The 21786-nt window shown below is 42.3% G+C and overlaps 1 protein-coding gene and 1 long non-coding RNA gene across 4 annotated transcripts in view; one reads left to right on the forward strand and one right to left on the reverse strand.

The window, feature by feature from the left end:
• Window positions 1-146: 146 nt before the first annotated feature.
• On the reverse strand, window positions 147-20213 carry THUMPD3 (THUMP domain containing 3). 3 transcript variants are annotated; one of them, XM_060180780.1, is made up of 10 exons: window positions 20133-20213; window positions 19049-19337; window positions 17653-17730; window positions 13304-13780; window positions 10374-10504; window positions 9399-9468; window positions 5240-5355; window positions 2516-2626; window positions 1432-1555; window positions 147-1295 (listed from the first exon to the last, which is right to left on the reverse strand). In XM_060180780.1, the coding sequence occupies exons 2-10, from the start codon at window positions 19301-19303 to the stop codon at window positions 1146-1148; spliced, it is 1512 nt and encodes a 503-aa protein (XP_060036763.1). In that variant the 5' UTR covers window positions 19304-19337; window positions 20133-20213; the 3' UTR covers window positions 147-1145. The 3 variants fall into 3 exon arrangements, with proteins under 3 accessions (XP_060036763.1, XP_007522327.1, XP_060036764.1); XM_007522265.3 differs by having other exon boundaries at window positions 19049-19411; window positions 20133-20197; XM_060180781.1 differs by lacking the exon at window positions 17653-17730 and having other exon boundaries at window positions 19049-19411; window positions 20133-20197.
• Window positions 20214-20286: 73 nt separating this feature from the next.
• LOC132535305 (uncharacterized) overlaps window positions 20287-21786 on the forward strand; it is a 95209-nt gene continuing 93709 nt past the window's right edge. Inside the window, exon 1 of the long non-coding RNA XR_009547098.1 lies at window positions 20287-20417. This is a non-coding gene — a long non-coding RNA (uncharacterized LOC132535305). The remainder of the gene's footprint in view (window positions 20418-21786) is intronic.

Consider the following 21786-nt stretch of genomic DNA (forward strand, 5'->3'; position numbering starts at 1 on the left):
ATCCCACATAAAACCCCAGCAACTCTGTCCAGGGAAGCACTCTTTTCACATGGACTTAATGTTGAAATAATTTCATTTCCCACTAGTTAAAAAGGACTTTTTCTGGCAAGTAAAAAAGCAAATAAAATACACAGTGACCCAACAGGAAGTAATAAAAGAAGCTTTTAATTCAAAGTACATCAGTTAGTTCTCTAGTTCTTTTAGGAAATCAATAGATATACTTTGACAGTTTTGTGTTTGAGAAGCAAAACAAGCTTTCTGAAATGTAAAATGAAACTTTTTAGCTTGTTGGTCCCTGTAGGCAGATATTATTGCTACTTAGGAATAGAAATACCCTACCCTAGTAGTCGTGTATCTTTGCGATTCTTTTGATAAATCCTAGTCCTCTATATTTGTTCTGGGCATTAATTTAAATTAGGTATGTTTGGAATTTTTTTCCTCCACCAGAGGTATCACTGGGCCTCAGTACCTGCACAATGACTCCACTACTCGTAGTGGCCATTTATTTATTTATTTTTTTCCTTTCAGACAGAGACGGGAAGGGAGAAAGAGGGAGGGAAAAAAGATACCTCCATCACAGCTCCACAGTTGGGGGGGTAGCTGCAAAGGCAGAAATGCCTCCTTTTATAAAACCAAGGAAAAGTGAACTTGAACTAATAAGAAGAAAGTTGTATAGATAATGAGATGTTCCCTAAAATGCTCTGGTTATGTTCTTTGTCTTTTCACTTGGCCTCCCTCATTTCAACAGAAAACAGGAATGGCAATAAAGTATAAAATCAAGTGTCTTAAACGTAAACTCAGAGAATTAGAACTTTCATCAGGCTTTCCACCAGACATCTTTAGAGCACGTAAGGCAGAAGCAGAGAGAGAGGGAGAGGGAGAGGGAGAGGGAGAGGGAGGGGAAGCAGTACCCAAGTAATGCAGTGATGGCTGGATCTGAACCAACTGTTTCTTAGAGAGCTGCACAGGAGAGCTCAGCTTCCTCCCAAACTGTCAGTTCCATCGCATTCCATTCACATCTTTGCCAGCTAGGGTGAAGACCTTTGTACTTGTGTTGATTCTCTTTTTCCCTCAAAGAGAGCACTTCATACTAACACGTCCAGTGATGGGAACTACACACATGGTTATCATCTTCATCCTTTGCATTACCAAGGTGTTCTTTCACCATCTTGTTCTGAAGACTGAACAAAAGCTTGAGGTGTTCGTCTCAGAAGATAAACTGCAGCGTGAAGACCCCCTATGTTTACCCAGACGGTATGCACCTTCCGCCACACGTGGCCCATTCCAGATAGTGCCTGTGTAAACACAAAAAGCAGAAAAGGTATTAGATGACAACTGGTCTCTAGACCAAGGAGTTTTGGGGTGGGTGTGATACTCAAGCCTGTTTGCAAAGACCCTACAGTCGCCACAGGCTGAGTGAAGGCACGGCACCTTGGCAAAGCACTTCTTGTCCTGAGTCAGCAGCACAGCTCGACCAGTTCCAGGCCGACAGACTCGGCTCATCTCACGCAGGCAAGCTGGGTAAAGGTTCCAGTTTTTCTTCTTGGAGCCCATCCTATAAGAGAAGGTCTGGGGAGTCAAACACTTATTGTTGCAACAGGTAAATGTTCAGGATTATATGAAGTAAGTTATTAAATAAAATTTGCCATCCTATGTCATTTAAATGAGTGATGAGTTAGTGATAAGTGATGCTTAGAATTTTTTAAAATATTAATTCCCTTTTGTTGCCCTTGTTTTATTGTTGTAGTTATTATTGTTCGTTGTTATTGATGTCATTGTTGTTGGATAGGACAGAGAAATGGAGAGAGAAGGGGAAGACAGAAAGGGGGATAGACAGACCCTGCAGACCTGCTTCACCACTTGTGAAGTGACTCCTTTGCAGGTGGGGAGCCAGGGGCTCGAACCAGGATCCTTATACCAGTCCTTGTGCTACATGCTTAGAATTTTAAGTCAGTTATAGAAAAATTTATTTTAGCAAGTCCAAGTTACATAACTTGTCCCTACTTGGTTTAAGAAAACAGATTACATAAACCAAACCAGTGATTAGAAATCTTTATCCTAAGAAACAGAATCAAGTTTCATTCCCTGAATTTTTTGTGTGTGTGTGTGTGTGAAATGTCTTTATATAACTCAACAGTGGGTTAGAAGTGAATCAGATAGGAAAGTTTAAGATAAATCTCCTGTGGTGATCAGATCAAGATGTAGTTATCATGTTCCCGTGTTCTAAGCAGACCCATCACATGTTTGTAATTCCTATGTGACAAACTGCTCTACCTAAAGTGTTTCCAGTACTTCTGATAGAATATGTGCAAAGAAAATACAAGATTAGAAGATCAGCAGGCACTGTGTAGCAGGCTATAGTAAAGCCCCAATTTTATTTTATTTATTATCAGAGCACTGCTCAGCTATGGACTGAACCTGAGACACTGAAGCCTCAGGCATGAGAGTCTCTTTGCATAACCATTATGTTATCTCCCTTGCCCAAAGCCCCAATTTTAAAGGTCCCAAGCCTCACCTTTTTCCAAATGGCATATCTGTTACAATGACATCCACCGAGCCTGTTCTCAGGGGCAGGTTGCAGATGTCCCACTGAATAGCATCTATAGGCAAACCGTAGGAGAGCTTGCTGGGGATACAATGGAGAGGACTTTCAACAGACTTTAAGTTATGAAAATTAAAAATGTTTCTGAAGAAACAATTATAAAATACACAATGGTAAACACCAATGATAACAATAATAATATCCAACATTTTAAAAGGAACAAGTAGGTAGCCTGGGAACTGGCAAAGTAGATAAAGTGAGAGAGACTGATCCAGCATCACATGTGTCAGAGGACACTCTGGTTCTCTCCCTCTCTCTTTCATCAATACATTAATTAAATAAATTAAAAAAAATAGTGCACAGGAAGAGAACAAAGTCACAAGATAGAACTTATGACTATAACACAATCTATGAAAATGACAAAAAAAAAAAGACAAAAAAAAAAAAAAGAAAATGACAAGTAAACTTTTTTTAAAGTCATCTCCAGGGCTTCACTACTCTGGACTTTTTCAGATAGAGGCAGAGGCAGAGAGAAGGAGAGGGAGAGGGAGCGGAGAGAGAGAGAGAAAGAGAGAGGGAGAGAGAGAGAAACACAGCACCCAAGTATTCTTCAATGCAGTGATGGCTAGATTTGAGCCCGTGTCACACATGACAAAGCAGCACTCTAACCCTCATGAGCTATTTTTCTGTCCCAACAAGTAAGTTTTAAAATGGTTGGTTGATTTTCAAAAGATGCCTACATCTATTTCATCTACAATTTAAGGAAAAAAAAAAAAAAGAAAAAAACAGATTCGTGGAAAAAGATTACAACACAAACAACTGCAAGAGGCAACTCTGAAAATCGTATTGAGACAGTCAATTACAAAACTGAAAATATAAAGCATTACTGATGAAACATCACCAGTGATGAAACAGAAAAATCAGTATACTAAAGAGAAAACACTACTGAAATTGGAGGGGGGTTCAAAATACTAAGAATAAATGACTATGACTAAGGCAGAGAATCAAGGGTTAGACTGAATAAACAGATCACAGAAGACAAGATTAATAAATAATATAAAATGACTTAAATCCTCTCTATTAAGGCTAAGCTACTAATTTAAGGGGGGAAAAAGGCCTGGGGTGTGTGTGGGGGAGAACATAATGGTTATACAGAAAGACTTTTATGCCTGAGGATGGTAAGTCACAGGTTCAACCAGCCTTGCCATCATAAACCAGGGCTGAGCACTGCTCTGGTCAAAACAGACAAAACAACAAAATCAAGTAAGGTCAGGGGAACTACAGTGAACACACAGTTGTCCCACATTCAATCACTGGTACCACCATATGCCAGAGCTGAGCAGTGCTCTGGTGTCTCTCATTAAAGTGAATTTTAAAATATTTACTTATTAGCATGAGAAAGAACCAGACCCTTAGGTCCCATCTGGCATCACTGAGATCAGAATCTCGACTTCAGAAGGATCTCCAGGTGATTCCTAAGCACACTAAGGACTGAAAAAACATTTCAAACCACGTGGTCAGAGATGCTAGTATGCGTTTAACTACTCAGAAAGTAACAAACTATTTCTGTCTCTACAGGCTACAGCCAGCAAGAGCACACAGCATCAAGTGCAGTGCTCATGAACTAACTTCTCATAGAAAAGTCATTTCTAGGTCCCAGGGGTCATGCACAGTGCTAGTCTATATGTATCAGCTTCTGGGTTGGACCCCTAGACATCACGTCAAGAAACTGGCATTTACAACATGGAACACAATTTTAGGTACCAACATCAACATCTCAATAGGGAATAGGAATAAAAATAAAGTCATCTAGGGGCTGGGTGGTGGCACACCTGGTTGAGTGCACTTGTTACAATGAGCAAGGACCCAGCTTCAAGCCACTGGTCCCCACATGCAGGGGGAAAGTTTTGCCAGTGGTGAAGCAATGTTGCAGGTGTCTCTTTCTCTCTATCACCCAGTTCCCTCATTCCCCCTCAATTTCGGGCTGTCTCTATTCAATTAAAAAAAAAAAAAAAAAAAGGTCACCAACCATAAAGACACAGAACAAATAATAGATGAAGAAGAAAAATAAAGCACTGGTGATCTTATTTTGGAAGATGAAAAAAAGAATGTGTTTTAAAAAGAAATGATTTCTTTAAAAAAATTTTTTTAATTATCTTTATTTTTTTATTGGATAGAGACTGTCAGAAATCAAGAGGGAAGGGAGGGATAGAGAGGGTGAGAAATAGACACCTGCAGCACTGCTTCACACACTTGTGAAGCTTTCTCCATGCAGGTGAGAAAAACAAATGATTTCTAGTTGCAAGTACAAACCTCATAACCTCATGTTGAGGGGATGGAGGCAGCTATAATATTTCTACACCTGGTAAGGCCACTTTGAGGTCTATGATTTCAATTCTGGGAACCACAAATGTCAGAGTGATGCTCTTATTCTGTGTGTCTCTCTACTTGCTTCTCTTTCATTAAAAAAAATTAATATATATATATATATATATATATATATATATATATATTTACATCTTATTAAAAAAAGAAAATTAAGGGCCTGAGGCTCCAAAGTTCCAGGTTCAACCCTCTGCACCACCATAAACCAAAGCTGGGGATATGAGAAAAGTCCAGCTGGAAGGGCCACTTAGGGAAAGGACAGGGAGCACATAAGTCTAAAAGGTGTGATATATTTATTATAATTATTTTTACCTTTCTTTCATTTGGTTCTTGGTCAATAAAGATGAGATGTTATTTGCTGCTCTGTTCACAGCCAACGGATTATTGTCACCAGCAAGATGAAAACAGTTAGACCACTCAGTAGCACCCTAAAAGACACGTAAAGGCTTTTTATATAACCACTATGCTATCTCTTCCACCCGAGGAGCTGGAGTATATAAAACCAAAGTAGCAAACTCCAAGAAAAACAATGAGAGGGAAAATAATTTTAGCCAACTTTCTTCTTTTTAATTCAGAGACAGAGGGAGACACAGACACAGAAGGAGAGATACCACCTTAGGCTACCTGGGGACTCTTAAGGAGAAGCACTGCTCACCTCTGGCTTATAGTAGTGCAGGGGATTGAACCTGGGAATTTGGAGCCTCAGGCATAAGAGCTTCTTTGCATAACCATTATGCTATCTAGCCCCCACCCTTAAAGGCTTTTATATAACCATTAGGCTATCTCCTCCACCTGAGAAGCTGGTGATTTACTTACTCAGTAAGATTGTCTACCATAAAATAGGCATTAGAGACACCACATATAAAGATGATGTAAACAACCAAAATCAAATCAGCCAAATCAAACTGGCCAATTTATATCCTTGTATAGTGAGGAGATTTTATAAAATATACTATACTGGAATAGTTGAGAATTTCAAATTAAAGTATAATCTTTGTCTAACCATTTGAATGAAAATCATACCCCTCAAAGGACTTTAAGTCAAATACATGTCATCGAAGCATAATGACCAAGCTGTCACTTATCATTTGTAGAAAGACACTTGTGGTCCAGGAGGTGGTGCAGTGGGTATAGCACAGGACTTTCAAGCATGAGGTCCTGAGTTCAATCCCCAGCAGCACATGTACCAGAGTGACGTGTGGTTCTATCTTCTTCATAAATAAATAAATAAATAAATAAATAAATAAATAAACAGTGTTCTGTGCAAAGCACCATGTTTCCAACCTGAAAGCAGAGAAAGGCTCTTGACTATCTTTAGAAATAAAAAGCATTGTTAAAAAAAAAAAACTACAACAATAAAACAAGGGCAACAAAAGGGAATAAATAAATAAAATAAATTTAAAAAAAAAACTGTTAAAAAAAAAAAAGAAAGAAAAAGCAAATTTCTTCCTTTGCAAACAGTAAGCCTGCCTCATTCAGGAGCACACCCCACAACTTATTCCTCTGCTCGGACAATCAAGGGGGATGGAGAGGAAGCAGGAGACCTCTAGTGTGTGATGAAAAAGGTCGCAGGTGACTCAGCTCCCCTAACATTCATTTTCTTTGAAACCTATTTACACTTATTTTTGAATCAGAGTGACCAGTGGGGCTCCAGCCTGTAACCTTTCTTTTTACATCCAAGGTGATAGTCAGGGAGAGAGAAACAGAGACAAACAGAGACACTGTTGCACTGCATGGAAAGCTTCCTTCCCCCTTACAGACACTCCCCTATGGTGGGTGAGGGTGAACTCAGGTCCTTGCACGTGGTATCTTGCACCACTACCTCCCGCCCCTAGTAGTACTAAGTTTTTTAAGTTAATTAATTAATTACTAAAGCACTGCTCAGCTCTGCTTATGGTGGGGCGGGGGATTGAACCTGTGACTTTGGAGTCTCAGGCATGAGAGTCTGTTCACATAACCATTATGCTATTTACCCCCACCCTACTCCCATATTCTAAAGAGAAGTTAACCAGATGATTTCACTCATGTGGAAAATTAGAGATAGGATACACATGAACTTGGGGATGGGGGAACAAAAACAAACCAACCAGCCAGAAGCAAGCAAACTGCTGGTAAGGTTTGTGATAACTCTGGTAGAGATCTCTGGGAGGTGGGAGGATGGGGACACTGAACTTTGGTGTTGTGTGGAACTATACCTTGTAATCATACAATCTTGTAAACTGCTATTAATTGAGAGAGAGAGGTTAGGCCAAGTTTTTTTTTTTTTTTTTTTTTTTAACTCACCATCAGGGTTATTGTTGGGTTTTGGTGTTTGCATAATGATTCCAGTGACCTTTTTCTTAAATTTAATTTATACTCTGGCAATTTCTTTCAAAATCTCACTCATTTTGATTATGCATCAGATTAAGTTTTTCTACACAGAGATCCTCATGTAGCCTTTAGGTGGAAAGGATTCCCACTTTTAAAAATTTTTATTAGTGATTTAATGTTGATCTACAAAATCATAAGGTAACAGGTGTATAATTCCACACCTTTCCCACAACCAAAGTTCTGTGTCCCCATTCCCTCCATTAGAAACTGCAGTAGTTCTCCCAAGATCACAGATATGGGTTGGCTATCATTTCTATAACTTATCTATATTTACGCATATTTGCCCATTTTTTTCTATCGTCCTGTGTTCTCTTCCCAACTCACACCTACATCTATTACTATTTCTGAGTGTCCTTCCTTCATTTTTCTTTTTTGTTTTTCCCCCTCTTCTCTCTCTGGGGTCCTGATGGAGTTGGAAGTTCAGAGGCCCTCTGGTCATCTTCCCCTAACATTTACCCCTCTGGGAGTATGGACCAAAATTCTTTATGGGGAGCAGAAGGTGGAAGGTCTGGTTTCTGTAACTGCTTCTCCACTGGAATTGGGGTTTTCCACTTTTATTTTCCTCTCTGTTTTGTGAGAAGAGGCAGGTTCCTGGACTCCAGGTCTGCTGATTCTTTTTTGACAAGGAGTAACCTTACCTGCTACTTCAGACAGATGCACTGTGGTTTCAGACTGGGGAAGAATGCATTGCTTTCTTCCCAGAATTCCTGACAAGTGAATTTTCTCTGAATGAGTCTCTTTAGCTAGAATAAATTTCTCTGACATGGGCAGAGAAGAACAGTCATTTAGACTACGCTGATTTCCTTCTGGGACTTGAAGCCCCAGATGACAGAAGTCATTTTGTAATTGCAGTTTTGACCACCTTTCCCCTGGATGGACTGCTTTGGACCTCTTGATATATCTTCGTTCTTCACTGACGGTAGTATGCTAAGGAAATAATCACTATGCTTCACAAATTCAAGCAACTTTACTGGCAGTTCCTGCTTCCAAACTGTTTATAGTAATTCAGGGATATTCTTCTGTTAAATCTACTCCACGTAGAGAAGTTCCCTAGTCCATGTTTTCGCTTCAGTTATTTCTTTAGCTCCCCTCAATGTGATGGTTATTTTGAAAATTACTTAAAAGAGCATTTTGGTATGTAGGTTTTGTGAGACTTCTTAAAATATCTAAATAATATCCAGAGGTGTACCTTTTACAGTTATACTCAACTCCAAGAACCCAAGTGGATTGGAAAGTTCCTTCAGCCTGACCCTCACTGCAGTGAAGGACACACTGGTGCTGTGGTATCTTTCCCCTCCTCTTTCTATCTGGAAGTCATCCAGTAGTGGGAAGCCTCCCTGCAAAAGATGCTTCATTTCATTTTCAACTATCTTTCTGTTCAAGTCCACTAGCTTGTCTGTTACACAACAAGGACTCATCGGTTTGTAATTCTCAGCCTCCCAGGTAATCCACTGATTGATCAAGCTCTTGATTGTTTGTATGATGTAATTATATCCTATACACAAAAGTTGAAGTGGTGGTGGACCTGGTAGAGCACACATAGACAAGGACTAAGGCACAAAGACCTACAGTAGGGGAGGCTTCATGACCTGTGAAGCAGTGCTGCAAGTGTCTCTCCCCACCCCCACTTCCTCCTTCCCTCTCAATTCCTTTGTCTTGGTCAGAAAAAGAACAAAAGAGAAAAAGGAAGAAAAGAAAAAGGTTGCTGGCACAAAGCTCCAGTGATAAAAAGAAAAGTGGCTGGGTATTGGTAGCACATCCAGTAGAGCACATACCTTACAGTACTCAAGGACCCAGGTTCAAGGCCCCTGTTCCCACCTCCAGGGGGGAAGCTTCAGGAGTGGTAAAGCAGGATTGCAGGTGTCTCTCTCTCTCTCTCCTGTCTCTTAACCTCCCCCTGCCCTCTCAATTTCTCTCCATCTCCATCCAAAATAAATAAGTTAAAATAGTTTAAAAGTTTAATCTTCACTAGTGTAATTCTTTCAAAACTCTGGTCTATTGATCCAACATCTATGATTTTATTATGTTTAACTTGCATCTGAGGTCTAGAACACTCTGGATGCATCATTTCTTCACCAAGCAAGTAAGGAAGAATTGTTACCTCTATTGGGATTGCCCCTGTTCCACACATTGGATCGACTATTATGTCAGTAGGTTGAGGAGCGCAGAGCCTAGAGAAAACAGAGACTTCGTCAACAGCTGAGGTTTCCATAGTGACTATGCAGGAAATTCTATGATCAAGAGTCTACTATACTAGTGAAAGGAACACCAGTCAATAATCATTTTAAAGACCAATTTGTAGAGCTGGGGAGAAAGCATAATGGTTACACAGATGGGTTTCATGCTTAAGGCTGCCAGATCCCGGAATCAATCCCCAGCACAACCATAAGCCAGAGCTGAGCAGTACTCTCTGATAGCTCTCTTTCTGTTTCTTTCTGTCATTAAAAACAAATAAAATGGATTTTTAATTACATCTTTTTAAAAATTAAGAAAAAAATGTATTGGAGACAGCGAAAAACCAAGAGGGAAGGAGGAGATAAATAGGGAGAGACCCCTGCAACCCTGCTTCACCACTCGAAAAGCTTTCCCCCTGCAGGTGGGGACCCGGGATGCAGTACAGGAGAATGAAAGCTAGGCCTTGCACTTGGAAAAGAATGACATATACTAGAGAAATGTAGCAACACCGTTTAAGAACGCAGGTAAAAACTCTTGTTTCTATCTGAAAGTCTAGAAAGTTAAGGCAGTGATTAATTTCAGAATCATAAGGACTGAATACAAGATACAGGGGAAAAACAGATGATCAGATTTAAAGAAAGAAAGAAATTTATTAATGAGAGAGAGAATCAGAGGAGCATCACTCTGGCACATACGAAGTCAGGGACTGAACTCAGGACCTTATGCTTCAAGGGTCCAACACTTCACCCGCTGTACTACAACCCCCCCCCCCAAGCAAAACCATCAGCTCTTTTATCATATTCTTTATTTACTAAACTATATCACAGTATCTCTTGGGGGGAAAGAGATCAGTTTTGAAGGGAATATTCAGTGTAGTTTAGAGGGTAAAACCATCTCTCACCTAAGCATCCCATAAGCAAGAGTTGATCTCAGAGTAGTAGGTCCAAAATGGGTGATGTTCCTTCGGTGGAGACTCTCTTCTGTCAATGCAATGCCCACAATGACTTCACTGTCGTGAATATTCAAAAGAACCTGTAACGAAGTTAAGCAAGATGGTAAAATAGTCTTACGACTGTGCAAATGGCAGCATAATTTCTTCAATTTGAGGGTTTATTTTACTGTTGACTTATGCTTTGCATAGTGGAAAATGTACATACTGCAGTGGTTTTTCACTTGCATCTACTGAGTAACCAGCACATCAATAGGGATACAACACTGCGGCACACCAAAAGGCTCCCCACGCCCCTCCTCCCAGTCAGCATTCACCCCAAGTAAAACGAATCTGACCACGACCAGCAGAAATTAGTTCTATTTTTTAAAAATATTTTTTATTCCCTTTTGTTGCCCTTGTTGTTTTATTGTTGTAGTTATTATTGATGTCGTCGTCGTTGGATAGGACAAAGAGAAATGGAGACAGGAGGGGAAGACAGAGAGGGAGAAAAAGATAGACACCTGCAGACCTGCTTCACTGCTTGTGAAGTGACTCCCTTGCAGGTGGGGAGCCGGGGGCTCAAACTGGGTTCCCTACACTGGTTCTTGCACTTTTCGCCTTGTGCGCTTAACCCACTGCACTACCACCCGACTCCCTAGTTTTGTCTATTTTGAAGTTCACAAATGAGGGCTGGGGGGATAGCATAATTGTTATGCAACAAGACTTTCTTGTCTGAGACTCTAAGCTTCCAGGCTTAATCCCCAGAACCATTATAAGCAAGAGCTGAGCAGTGTTCTAGTAAAATAAAATAAAATATCCTAAGTGAAATAATATAGTATATGCTATTTTAAACATTAAAATCTATTTTATCTTTCATTTGCTATGTTTATAAACTAGCTATAAACAAATTTCCCATCAATTTTGCAATGTAAACATTTTGAAGGTATAGGGGTTTTAAATATTCATTTAAAAAATCTTAGGAATTTGGATCGGGAGGTGGCACAGTGGATAAAGCATTGGATTTTCAACCATGTGGTCCTGAGTTGGATCCCTTGGCAGCACATGTACCAGAGTGATGTCTGGTTCTTTCTCTCCTAGCTTTCTCATGAATAAATAAATTCTTTAAAAAAAAAAAATCTTTAGGGATAGAGAGAGCATCACATGATGGCACAAACATCCCAGGTTCAATTCTTGGCATCACCATATGCCAGAGCTGAGTAATACTCCCATGCAAACAAAACAAAATCTTTAAGTCCCTGTTGCAAAAGTAACTATAAAATAAGTAAATGATTATTATTATTTTTATTTGTAGGAGAGAACCAAAGTATCAGTCAGCATCAGCAGTGCTGGGATCAGGTGCAGGGCCTCCTGTTCCTTCCTTCTGCTGCAAAGCCACCTCCACAGTTGCAAATAGATGCTGAAAACACCACAATTCTACCAGAATACAATGGACTCCTAAACACACCCTTCACTGAGCTAATCGCTGTGCAACACCTGCCTCAACCTCACCTGGTACATTTTTATTTCCTAAAGTCAACAACAATATCTGTGAAATGCTGTGTCACATACTTTTCTATCTTCAAGAATGTGTCACATACTTTTCTATCACACAGTTAGACTTGAGCTATTCAGTTAAAAATCAGGAGTAGATCCATGCTCTCCAAACCTCTCCCTAACATTTCCTTCTGTGGCATGCTAAGTAAAGCAAGTCTGAATGAGAAAAACAAACAAGAGGGAGTCGGGCGGTGGCGCAAAGCTCAAGGACCGGTGTAAGGATCCCAGTTTGAGCCCCTGGCTCCACACCTGCAGGGGAGTTGCTTCACAGGCAGCAAAGCAGGTCTGCAGGTGTCTATCTTTCTCTCCCCCTCTGTCTTCCCCTCCTCTTTCCATTTCTCTCTGTCCTGTCCAACAGCGACAACATCAACAATAACAATAACTACAACAATAAAACAAGGGCAACAAAAAGGGAATAAATAAATATTTAAAAAAGAAAAGAAAAACAAATACCAGTCCATCTCCTTTCCTGGAAAGGAAACACGTATCAACTCTTGGTCCAGAGCTAGAGATTGGGGGTCATGCAAGCAAGTGGAGGTGAAGGCAGGCAACACCCTGGGGGGAGGGGGAGTTGGCTAGCATGTTTTGGGAGGATGCGAATTTAGACCCATTTCTCAAGCCTCCAGTCCCCCCCTTCACTGCTGTGAAGCTGTGCTGCAGGTATCTCTCTTCCCCCCCTCCCCTGCCCTCTCAGTTTTTAACATAATAAAATCAATAAAATAAAGAAATTCAAGAACTCAAGTCTTAACAATTATCCCATCTGCTGAACAGCTAGGACATGCCAAGTATGACACCAAACACTTAAAACGTATTATCTCATGTCATCTTCAGGACAACTGAAGGCAAATACTATGATCGGTCCCATTTGAAGCACAGGCTCAAAGAGAGGATCCTGTCCAGGGCAACATAATGGTCCAGACAACATAATGGTTATGCAAAAGGCTCTCATGACTGAGGCTCCAAGATCCCAGGTTCAAGCTCTAATACTACCTTAAGCCAGAGCTGAGAAGTGCTCTGATCTCTTTCTCTCTCTGTATCCCTTATTAAAAATAAACAATTTTAAAAAGAAAAAACACACACACACATACAAACACTCTGTCCAGTTTTATATCTGTAAAGTCAACATTTAGATCTAGATCTGTCAGTCTGAATAGACCAAGACCTTCCTTGTAAGCGTTGGACTGTCAAGCATGAGGTCCCAAGTCAATGCCCGGCAGCACATATACCAGAGTGAGGTTTGGTGCTTTCTTTCTCCTCCTAGCTTTCTCATTAATAATAATAATGAAATATATATTAGAATGGCCTGAGAGGCTTTCTGAATCACCACAATCAAAGTCCGTACCTACCTCCACATCAAAGTTGGTCATGTCAGCTTTCCACTTGAAATGATCCTGAACAGAACCCCCGAAGTCTCTGGCAGCCTCATTTGACGTGAAGCAGTGCTTCTCTCCTGCCCTATTGCAAGTGACTCTGAACTTCACCACTCCAGGATTCACTTCTCCCTTCCAGCTTTCATCATTTTCATCTTTGCAAGATGCCAAATCATCACCTACTAGCGTAGATATCTCTTCTTTGATGGCTGGGTTTTCATAATAGTCTAAGATGTGGGAGTCTAAGACATTCTCAGTGGACTCTTTTTTAACATCCTTCTCATCTAGTCTGTCTCCTTGTCCATTATCAGCCTTTTCTTTACTTGAGTTCTGACTTATCTTCTTACGTTTTGTTTTCTTTTTCTTGAAACTGGTGTTTATCTTCCATACATTTAAAGGCTCTGACCATGAAAGTTTCCCAGCCAATTCTTCAAAATCTTTTAGGACTTCTTCCTATAAGGGTAGAAAATATTCATTCCACACCATAAATATATATATATATATATGTTTATATATGAGTTAAGAGTCCCATATAAGAGAGATGGGGGCCAGGTGGTGGTGCACCTGGTTAAGCGCTCACATTTCAGTGCTCAAGGATCCTGGTTCAAGCCCCTGGTCCCCACCTGCAGGGGGATAAGCTTCCTAAAATCAGGGCTTTGAGTATCTCTCTGTATCTCTCTCTCCCTGTCTCCCTTCCCTTCTCAATTTCTCTGTATCTATGCAGTATTAAGTAAATAAAGTACCCCCCCCGTCTATATATATGAGAGATATTAAAGAGGTAGAAGCAGACCATCACTAACATGTGGCATTAAGAACTGAACCAGGGGGAGCCAGGTAGTGGCGTACCTGGTTGAGTGTACATATTACAATGTGCAAGGACCCGGGTTTGAGCCCCCAGTCCCCACCTGCAGGTGGAAAGCTTTGTGAGTGGTAAAGCAGTGCTGCAGGTGTCTCTCTGTCTCTCTCCTTATCACTCCCTTCCCTCTTGATTTCTGGCTCTCTCTATCCAATAAATAAAGATTAAAAAAAAAAAAAAAAAGAACTGAACCAGGAGCCTCAGGCAGGCAACTGTATTCTAACCTTAAATGATTGGTATTTCCCTGGCCACAATTTCTCACCAAGTTTACTGAATATACTACCTCTATGTCATGTGGATAGTGGGGGTGCAGAGCAAGAGTGTAAATGAGGTGGTGGTGCACATATTACCATGTGCAAAGACCCAACTTCAAGCCCTGCCTGGTCTCCACCTGTGGGAGGGAAGGGGAGGGGGAGCTTCTGTGCTGTGGTTCTTTCCCCTTCTCCTAGTCTCCATCTCTATATAAAAAAAGTAGGCTTGAAGCACTGAAGCTCTGAAGATGTCAAATAGAAAAAGGAAACATTAACCAGTTAAAAATGTATCTATGCAAACTGTTAAATAATATCTAGTTTTTAAATTTTTTTTTAAGATAGGAGAGGCAGAGGAGCTTTATTAAAAAGTAAGTCTGGGGTCAGGTGCTGGTGTACACAGCAGAGCACGTTACCATGGCCCCTGGTACCTGGGGGGGGGGGGGGCTTTCCCCAGCAGTAAAAGAAAGGTATGAAGGAAGGAAGGAAGGAAAGAAGGAAGGGAGAAAGAAAATGGCTGCCGGATTTACTGTGCAGGCACCCAGCACCAGTGATAAAACTCTGGTGGCAATAAAAAGTTAAAAAAAAAAAAAGGGTGAAAAATAGAAAAAGAAAGAGACACTTGTAGACCTGCTTCATCACTCATGAAGTGTACCCCTGCAGGTGGGGAGCAAAAGCTCGAACCCGGGTCCTTGTGCATGGTAGTGTGCCCCTGCCCAGCTTGATAGTGTGTTTCTTTGCCATGTGCATGACCTAGTTTGGGCCTAACTCCCACTGAACTCAAACAAGTTTCAGGTGCTATGGTTTCTTTCTGTCTCTGCCTCTTTTTAAATATTTTATTTATTCATTCATTTATTGGATAGACAGAGAAACCGAGGCGGAAGGGGTAGATAGAGAGGAAGAAAGAGACACACCTGCAGTATTTGCTTCACGGACTGCCTGACACCTCAGACTGAACTGTGCTGGACATACAAAAGGACAGAATAAGCAGCCATTGGCTGTGTGGCAGAATGTGACAGGGTTGTACAGACATGCTGTTCATTTCATGTAGCCACTGCAATTTAAAACTCTACTCATTAGTGGCTCCAATGTCAGCCAACATTTTCTAGCAGAAAGGTCTATGCAGAAGCTTGGGGGAGTGGCACAGTGGCTAGAGAACTGTGCTGTTTCTCTCTCTCCTGTTAGGAAGTAAATAAAGTTTATACAGTTGAAAGATAGCCCTGCTGCAAAGTCCTGGTGTAAATAGTGCACAATACTAAAATGGAAGTCAGTGCTGACTGATGGAACCAAGACTTACGTGGACATGAGTAAATGAAACCTGATGAAAAAAATTAGCAAATTCTGGGTCTGAAAAATTCAACTGTGTTTACAAGTTATGTCTTTTGTTTTTATTTAAATTTTTTATATTTATTTTTTTACTTTCCCTTTTGTTGCTGTTGTTTTATTGTTGTTATTTATGGCATCATTATTGGATAGGACAGAGAAATGAAGAGAGGAAGGGAAGACAGAGAGGGGGTAAAATAAGACACCTGCAGACCTGCTTCACCTGTGAAGTGACTCCTCTGCAGGTGGGGAGCCGGGGGGCTTGAACCGGGATCTTTATGCCAGTCCTTGTGCTTTGTGCCACATACTCATAACCCATTGCGCTACCGCCCGACTCCCACAAGTTTTGTCTATGTACCTTAAAAACTGGTCAGAGCAGCTACCTGAAGCTATTACAGCTTCCACACACTATACCATCCTACACTATACGATCCCACTAGCATGGAAACTTGGGAGGTTTACAAAGTAAACATAATCTTTCCATTTTGCCACCAGGGTTATAGCAGCGGCTCTGAGCTAGATTCCTGCACTCCTGCTGGACTTCTTCTTTTTAGGTGAGAAAGGTAGGCACAAAGAGAGGAAAGACACCGAGAGTTGCGGGGCGGGGCGGGGGGGGGGGGGGAGCTGAACCTGAGTCTTTGAACTTGGCAAGATCTACGGGCGACCAGGTGAGCTATCTCCTGGCCCCCAAAACTATTTGCAGCCTGAATTCTTTCAGATCTGGTTTTAGGCTGTGGGTTTCTATCACTTGGACTGTTTCTTGAATGTTCTGGAAATCAATCTGTTGCCAACAAGTAAAAAATTTAAAGGATTAGACAGCATCTAGCGGAAAAAGATTATTTCTAAGATAGCAATAAAAGTGACACGAGGGAGTTGGGCAGTAGTGCAGCAGATTAAGCACACATGGCAAAGCACAAGGACCGGCGTAAGGATCCTGGTTCGAGCCCCTGGCTCCCCACCTGCAGGGGAGTCCCTTCACAGGCGGTGAAGCAGGTCTGCAGGTGTCTTTCTCTCCCCCCGTCTTCCCCTCCTCTCTCCATTGCTCTCTGTCCTATCCAACAACGACATTAATAACTACAACAATAAAAAAAAAAAAAAAACAAGGGCAACAAAAGGGAAAATATTTTTAAAAAATTTAAAAAGAAAAAAAAAAGTGACACGAAAAATTTTTTTAAGCATTTGATTCTGAAAGCCTGAACAGAAAACAATGTGGAAAAACACTAGAGCCTCACTGGGCTCTATTTCCAACCTTCAGCTTCGGCTGCATGTGGATATTTAGGAAAGTGATGCTAAATACAAATTGGAGGCAGAGCTGCTGTCTTAACAACTAAAGTGTACTCAGATTATTACTTTGGCTTTATTTCAAAAATGCAGTTGGAGGAGAAAGCAGGCAAATGCAGGATGGTAAGAGAAAGTGTTATTTGTAGATGACGCACACTGTCACTTGCTGTGGTTCAGTCTAGAAGCAATTCTATTCTGAACTCCCATAAGCACAGCTAAGACAGACATCTTCTGTAAGAAAGTCAACAACAACAACAACAACAAGTTTTTAATGTGGTGTTGGGTAATGAATCCTTGTGTATGTTTGATAGTGCTAAGCTTCCTCCTCCCTCTAATTTTATTTTAATAGTTAGAGACCCACCACCCACAGAGTTTCATCTGCTCTTGTTTTTGGTGCTCTCATGTTTTATTAAGGGTTGGAGTCTTGGCTGGAAGGAGTGGTATTTACTGAGCAGCATCCTGGCTGCAAAGAACTTATTTCCTATGAGTCTCCCAGGACATTGTCTTATCTTATAAAAGCCACAGTAATGCTGACCAAATGGTAGGCAGAATGTGAGAAGTATAGTCTCTTTGGAGAAGATGGGTGAAATCCAGCTACTATATCTGGGACAGCTCACCTTAGTTTCTTTGAACTGGTAGTCATTAAATTCCTGCACAACCACAAACAAGTTATCAACTGATCTCAGACAATGAACCTGCAGAGGGGAAAAAAAAAAATTTTAAATTGATTTCTGAAGTCTTTTGAACCATAAAACCTATAATATTGTAATAGAAAAGTTTAAAGTACAGAGATCTGGAGCAGGCAATAATTGAATATTTCCCAGTCTCTCATCTTTGGGATTACACATCCATTTCTATTTCCCAAGAGAAGAACAGACTGAAGGAGAGACATCAAGAGTGACGTGGGAAACATAGGTTGGGGGTAAAAAGAGAGATGAAGACAACCAGATGAGGTGCATTCTGTTGCCCTCCTAGCTATCAGGGGTACACTTGTATCCTGCAGTGCTTATGAACATAAGCTTGATCCCCAACTCTGTGACTTACTAGCTGACCAACCTTGACCAAATTACTTATTTCTAAGCTTAATCACTAATAAGGGTACTATAGTTGGCCTTTGTATATTCTAGTTCTATGAATACCACCAACCAAGAATCAAAACTATGTAGTTAAGGCTGTGATAGCTGCATCTATGCTGGTCAAGTATAGGCTTTTTCTCTTGTTTTTTCTTGTTTTGGGGATGCCAGGGATTGAGCCTAGAGTCTTTTAAATGCAAAGTATGTGCTCTACACTGAATTACATCCCTGCCCCCATGTATTTTCTTATAGCCATACCCTAAATAATAATAGTTGTTTACACAGCATTTACATTATATGAAGTATTACAAGTAATCTAGAGATGATCTGAAGTAAATACATACAGATATTATTCCATTTTATATAATGGGCCTGAGCGTCCTTGAATTTTGCCGTGAGGAGTGGGCCTGGAATCAATCCCCCACGGATACCAAGGGCCAAGTCTAAGTGTCTACTGTATGTTTGATTTAAAATGCTTGAGCGATAACGACCAGAAATCCAAGGCCTAGAAACAATTCCTGTCATGCTACATGTGTGGCAATGAGGGGAATGGCAGCTTGCAGAGTCACCTCTCACCACCAGTGATTCCTACTTAACTCTTGAGCAAGAACTTTTTTGACAAAAAAGAACTGTTTATGCTTCAGCACCAAAGCCTAAACTTCAGCTATGTTGGAGTAAGTTAATTCATAGGTGTATAGTGGATATAAAGACTTTTCTCATAGTCATTCAGAAAAATATTAGGATAATACGCACCCAATAAATCTACTAGTCAAAGTTATAAATCAATACTCAGCAGAAAGTGCAGTAAATACTTTAAAAATAAAAACCCTAGTTTGAAGCAAAGACAAGCAAAAAGAGCTCCAGAGGGTACCTATAAACTGAAAAGTAATTGTAAAATGACCGTTTCAGGAAACAGTTTTAAATGTTCTTTCATTCCAACCTGAGCCAGACTTTCCACTGAAATGCTGAAATAGATCTTGCCCCGGTCTTTGCTGATTTTGCATGATGATCCCAGCTTCTCCCTTACTTCATCCGCAGCTGTTTGCTCAAAGCCAGTTGGTACAGTGGCTCCGATAGTGACTCGGAGACCCTCGGACTCACTTCTGGGGTCACTTTCTGACCCTTGCATAGATCTCTGGTCTTCTTGAAGGTTCACATCCAGGAGTTGATCAACGGCTTCTTGCACATCAGACATGTTGGCGGTGCTGCCAACAACCCTGATGCCGCCGCTTTAAAAGCGGTACCGAGAAGAAAAGGGAAGAGAGCCCCAATATTACCAGGTCATGTTTGGAATACGGGAGAGCTGCAAGTACAAAGCAGTATTCAGCCAAGGCACCTGGATCGGTGTTCTCTCTAGTTAATAATCTCTCTCTCTTTTGGTCACCATTGGAGTGTCAAATCTCCAGGCTGACTTTTTCTTCTTTTTTAAATTTTTCTTTTAACCCCAGCACTGCTCAGCTCTGGCTTATGGTGATGTTAGGAACAGAACCTGGGAGACTCAGGCCTGGTTAAACTTTTGCTTAATCACTATGCTACTACCTCCCTGGCCACACATATATTATATATCCATATATTTTGTGTGTGTGTGTGTGTGTGTGTGTGTGTGTGTGTGTGTGTGTTTTAATGGAGCGACATTTGTGAAATATCTGAAGCGCTGAGAAGTCAAACCTCCCGGACCTGTGCATCTGGCAGGTGGCGGCGCCCGGGGGTGGGGACGCCAGGCTTCCCCCGATTCCGCCGGGTGCTGGGTACCGACACCAGCCGACGGGAGTCGCGACGCCGCCCGGGTGTCGCCAAGGGCGCGATGGCGCTGACCACGGCGACCCAGTCCCCGCGCACGGGCCCCCAACAGGGCTGCCGGAGCCCCGAGCCCCGGCCCCCACAAGGTTAGAGGGCCCGGGGGTGGGGCGCGGCCTGGAACCGAGTCTCCCCACTACCGTCGCGGGCACCCCGGGCGCCCCTCCCTCCCGACGCCGCAGAGCCCGCGGCGGCGCCGCCCTCAGCCACTCCCCCCGCCCGCTTACCGGCCGCCCGCGTAGACCCTTCCGGCTCCCGCGCGCCGGGTCACGCCACCGGAAACGGAAGTCCCTTCGGCGCCCCGGAAGTGGCCTTGGCGCCCTGGAAGCGGAATGCAAGAGGCTTAGCGCGGCGGGCGGGGCCTGCGCGCGCCAAGGTCGCGGCCAGAGGAGCGTGCGCGCGCAGGCAGGCGTGTGAGGGCGACGGGGTGGTGCTGGGAGACCAGTCCTCCGCCGTCACGTGCTCGGTGGGCGCGTCTGAGGGGCGGGGCGGTTCCAGTCACCTCGCGGGGAGTGAGTCGCGGGGAAAGGTCGGCCCCCTAGGTCATACGCGAGCCCACAGCACTCGGGAGCGCACCCCACGCTGCACGTGGTACACGCCGCGCACACCTCAGTGCACACAATGCACGTGGTGCGTGACGCTCACCACACTCCACACACACGGAGCACATAGCCACAGAACGCACGCGGTGCACGACGCTCACCACATGGGGCGTGCTGCACATGCCACACACTAAACAGTATATGGTGTGCATGCTTCACACACCAAACGCAGGACATGGTGTCTGTGCTATGCACACCAAACGCAGTAGTGCTGTAATGCTACACAATACATGTTACACAGTACATGCTACACACTAATTATGTACACGCTATACATACAGTACAGGTACATGCTACACTGAACACAGTAGAGCTGTACGTGCACAGTACCTGTTGTACATGCAACATACTAAACACACCACACATGCTCAGTGCATATTCCACATGGTACACACCACACACTAGACACTACACTCACCACACACTACATGGTACACACCGCGCGTACTACACACATTTGGACAGCACACATTCACAGATAACACATTATCCACTACACACATCACGCACAGCCACACACAGAGCACACACTGCGCACACCACACCACTCAGTACACACTCACACACCAAACACCCACTGCACACATATCATATTCACTATACACTCACCATACAAACACTACACACTGGCCACACACGCCAACATACAGACATACAGGTACACACCCACCTTCATACACAATCACGATACACACCATATTACGGACCATCATGCACACAGCACACACACACCCGAAGTTCACACACGACACACCCCATACATGTACGCACCTCTCGACCTGCAGGTCTGACTGGAATTCTTGCTCCGCAGGTCTAAGCCAGAGCTGCCGAAACAGCCCTGAATTACCTTCCGTTTGTGCCAGTAGCCCTATAGTTGACTTACATTGTCATTCTTTCACATGTATTTTGAGAGTAACCAGGGTAGAGCTTGCCTGTTGTATAAGGTTGTTGCATAAGACTGTCGTGTAAGCATGGTTGAACCGTGCTGCAGCTGTCTCTCTCCCCCTCACTTCCCTCTCATTGATTATAGCTGCCCAAAATAAATAGAGGAGGCCTGCAGCACTGCTTCATCACTTGTGAAGCTTACCCCCTGGGTTTGAACCAGAATCCTTTGCATTGTCATATGTGCCTTTTACCAGATGTGCCATCTCCCAGCCTTGATTGTTTTTTTTTTTTAAATATTTTATTATTTTTTTAAATTTATTTTATTTATTCCCTTTTGTTGCCCTTGTTGTTTTATTGTTGTAGTTATTGTTGATGTCGTTGTTGTTGGATAGGA

Source organism: Erinaceus europaeus, chromosome 21, assembly GCF_950295315.1.
Source record: "Erinaceus europaeus chromosome 21, mEriEur2.1, whole genome shotgun sequence".
NCBI classification, from domain to species: Eukaryota; Metazoa; Chordata; class Mammalia; order Eulipotyphla; family Erinaceidae; genus Erinaceus; species Erinaceus europaeus.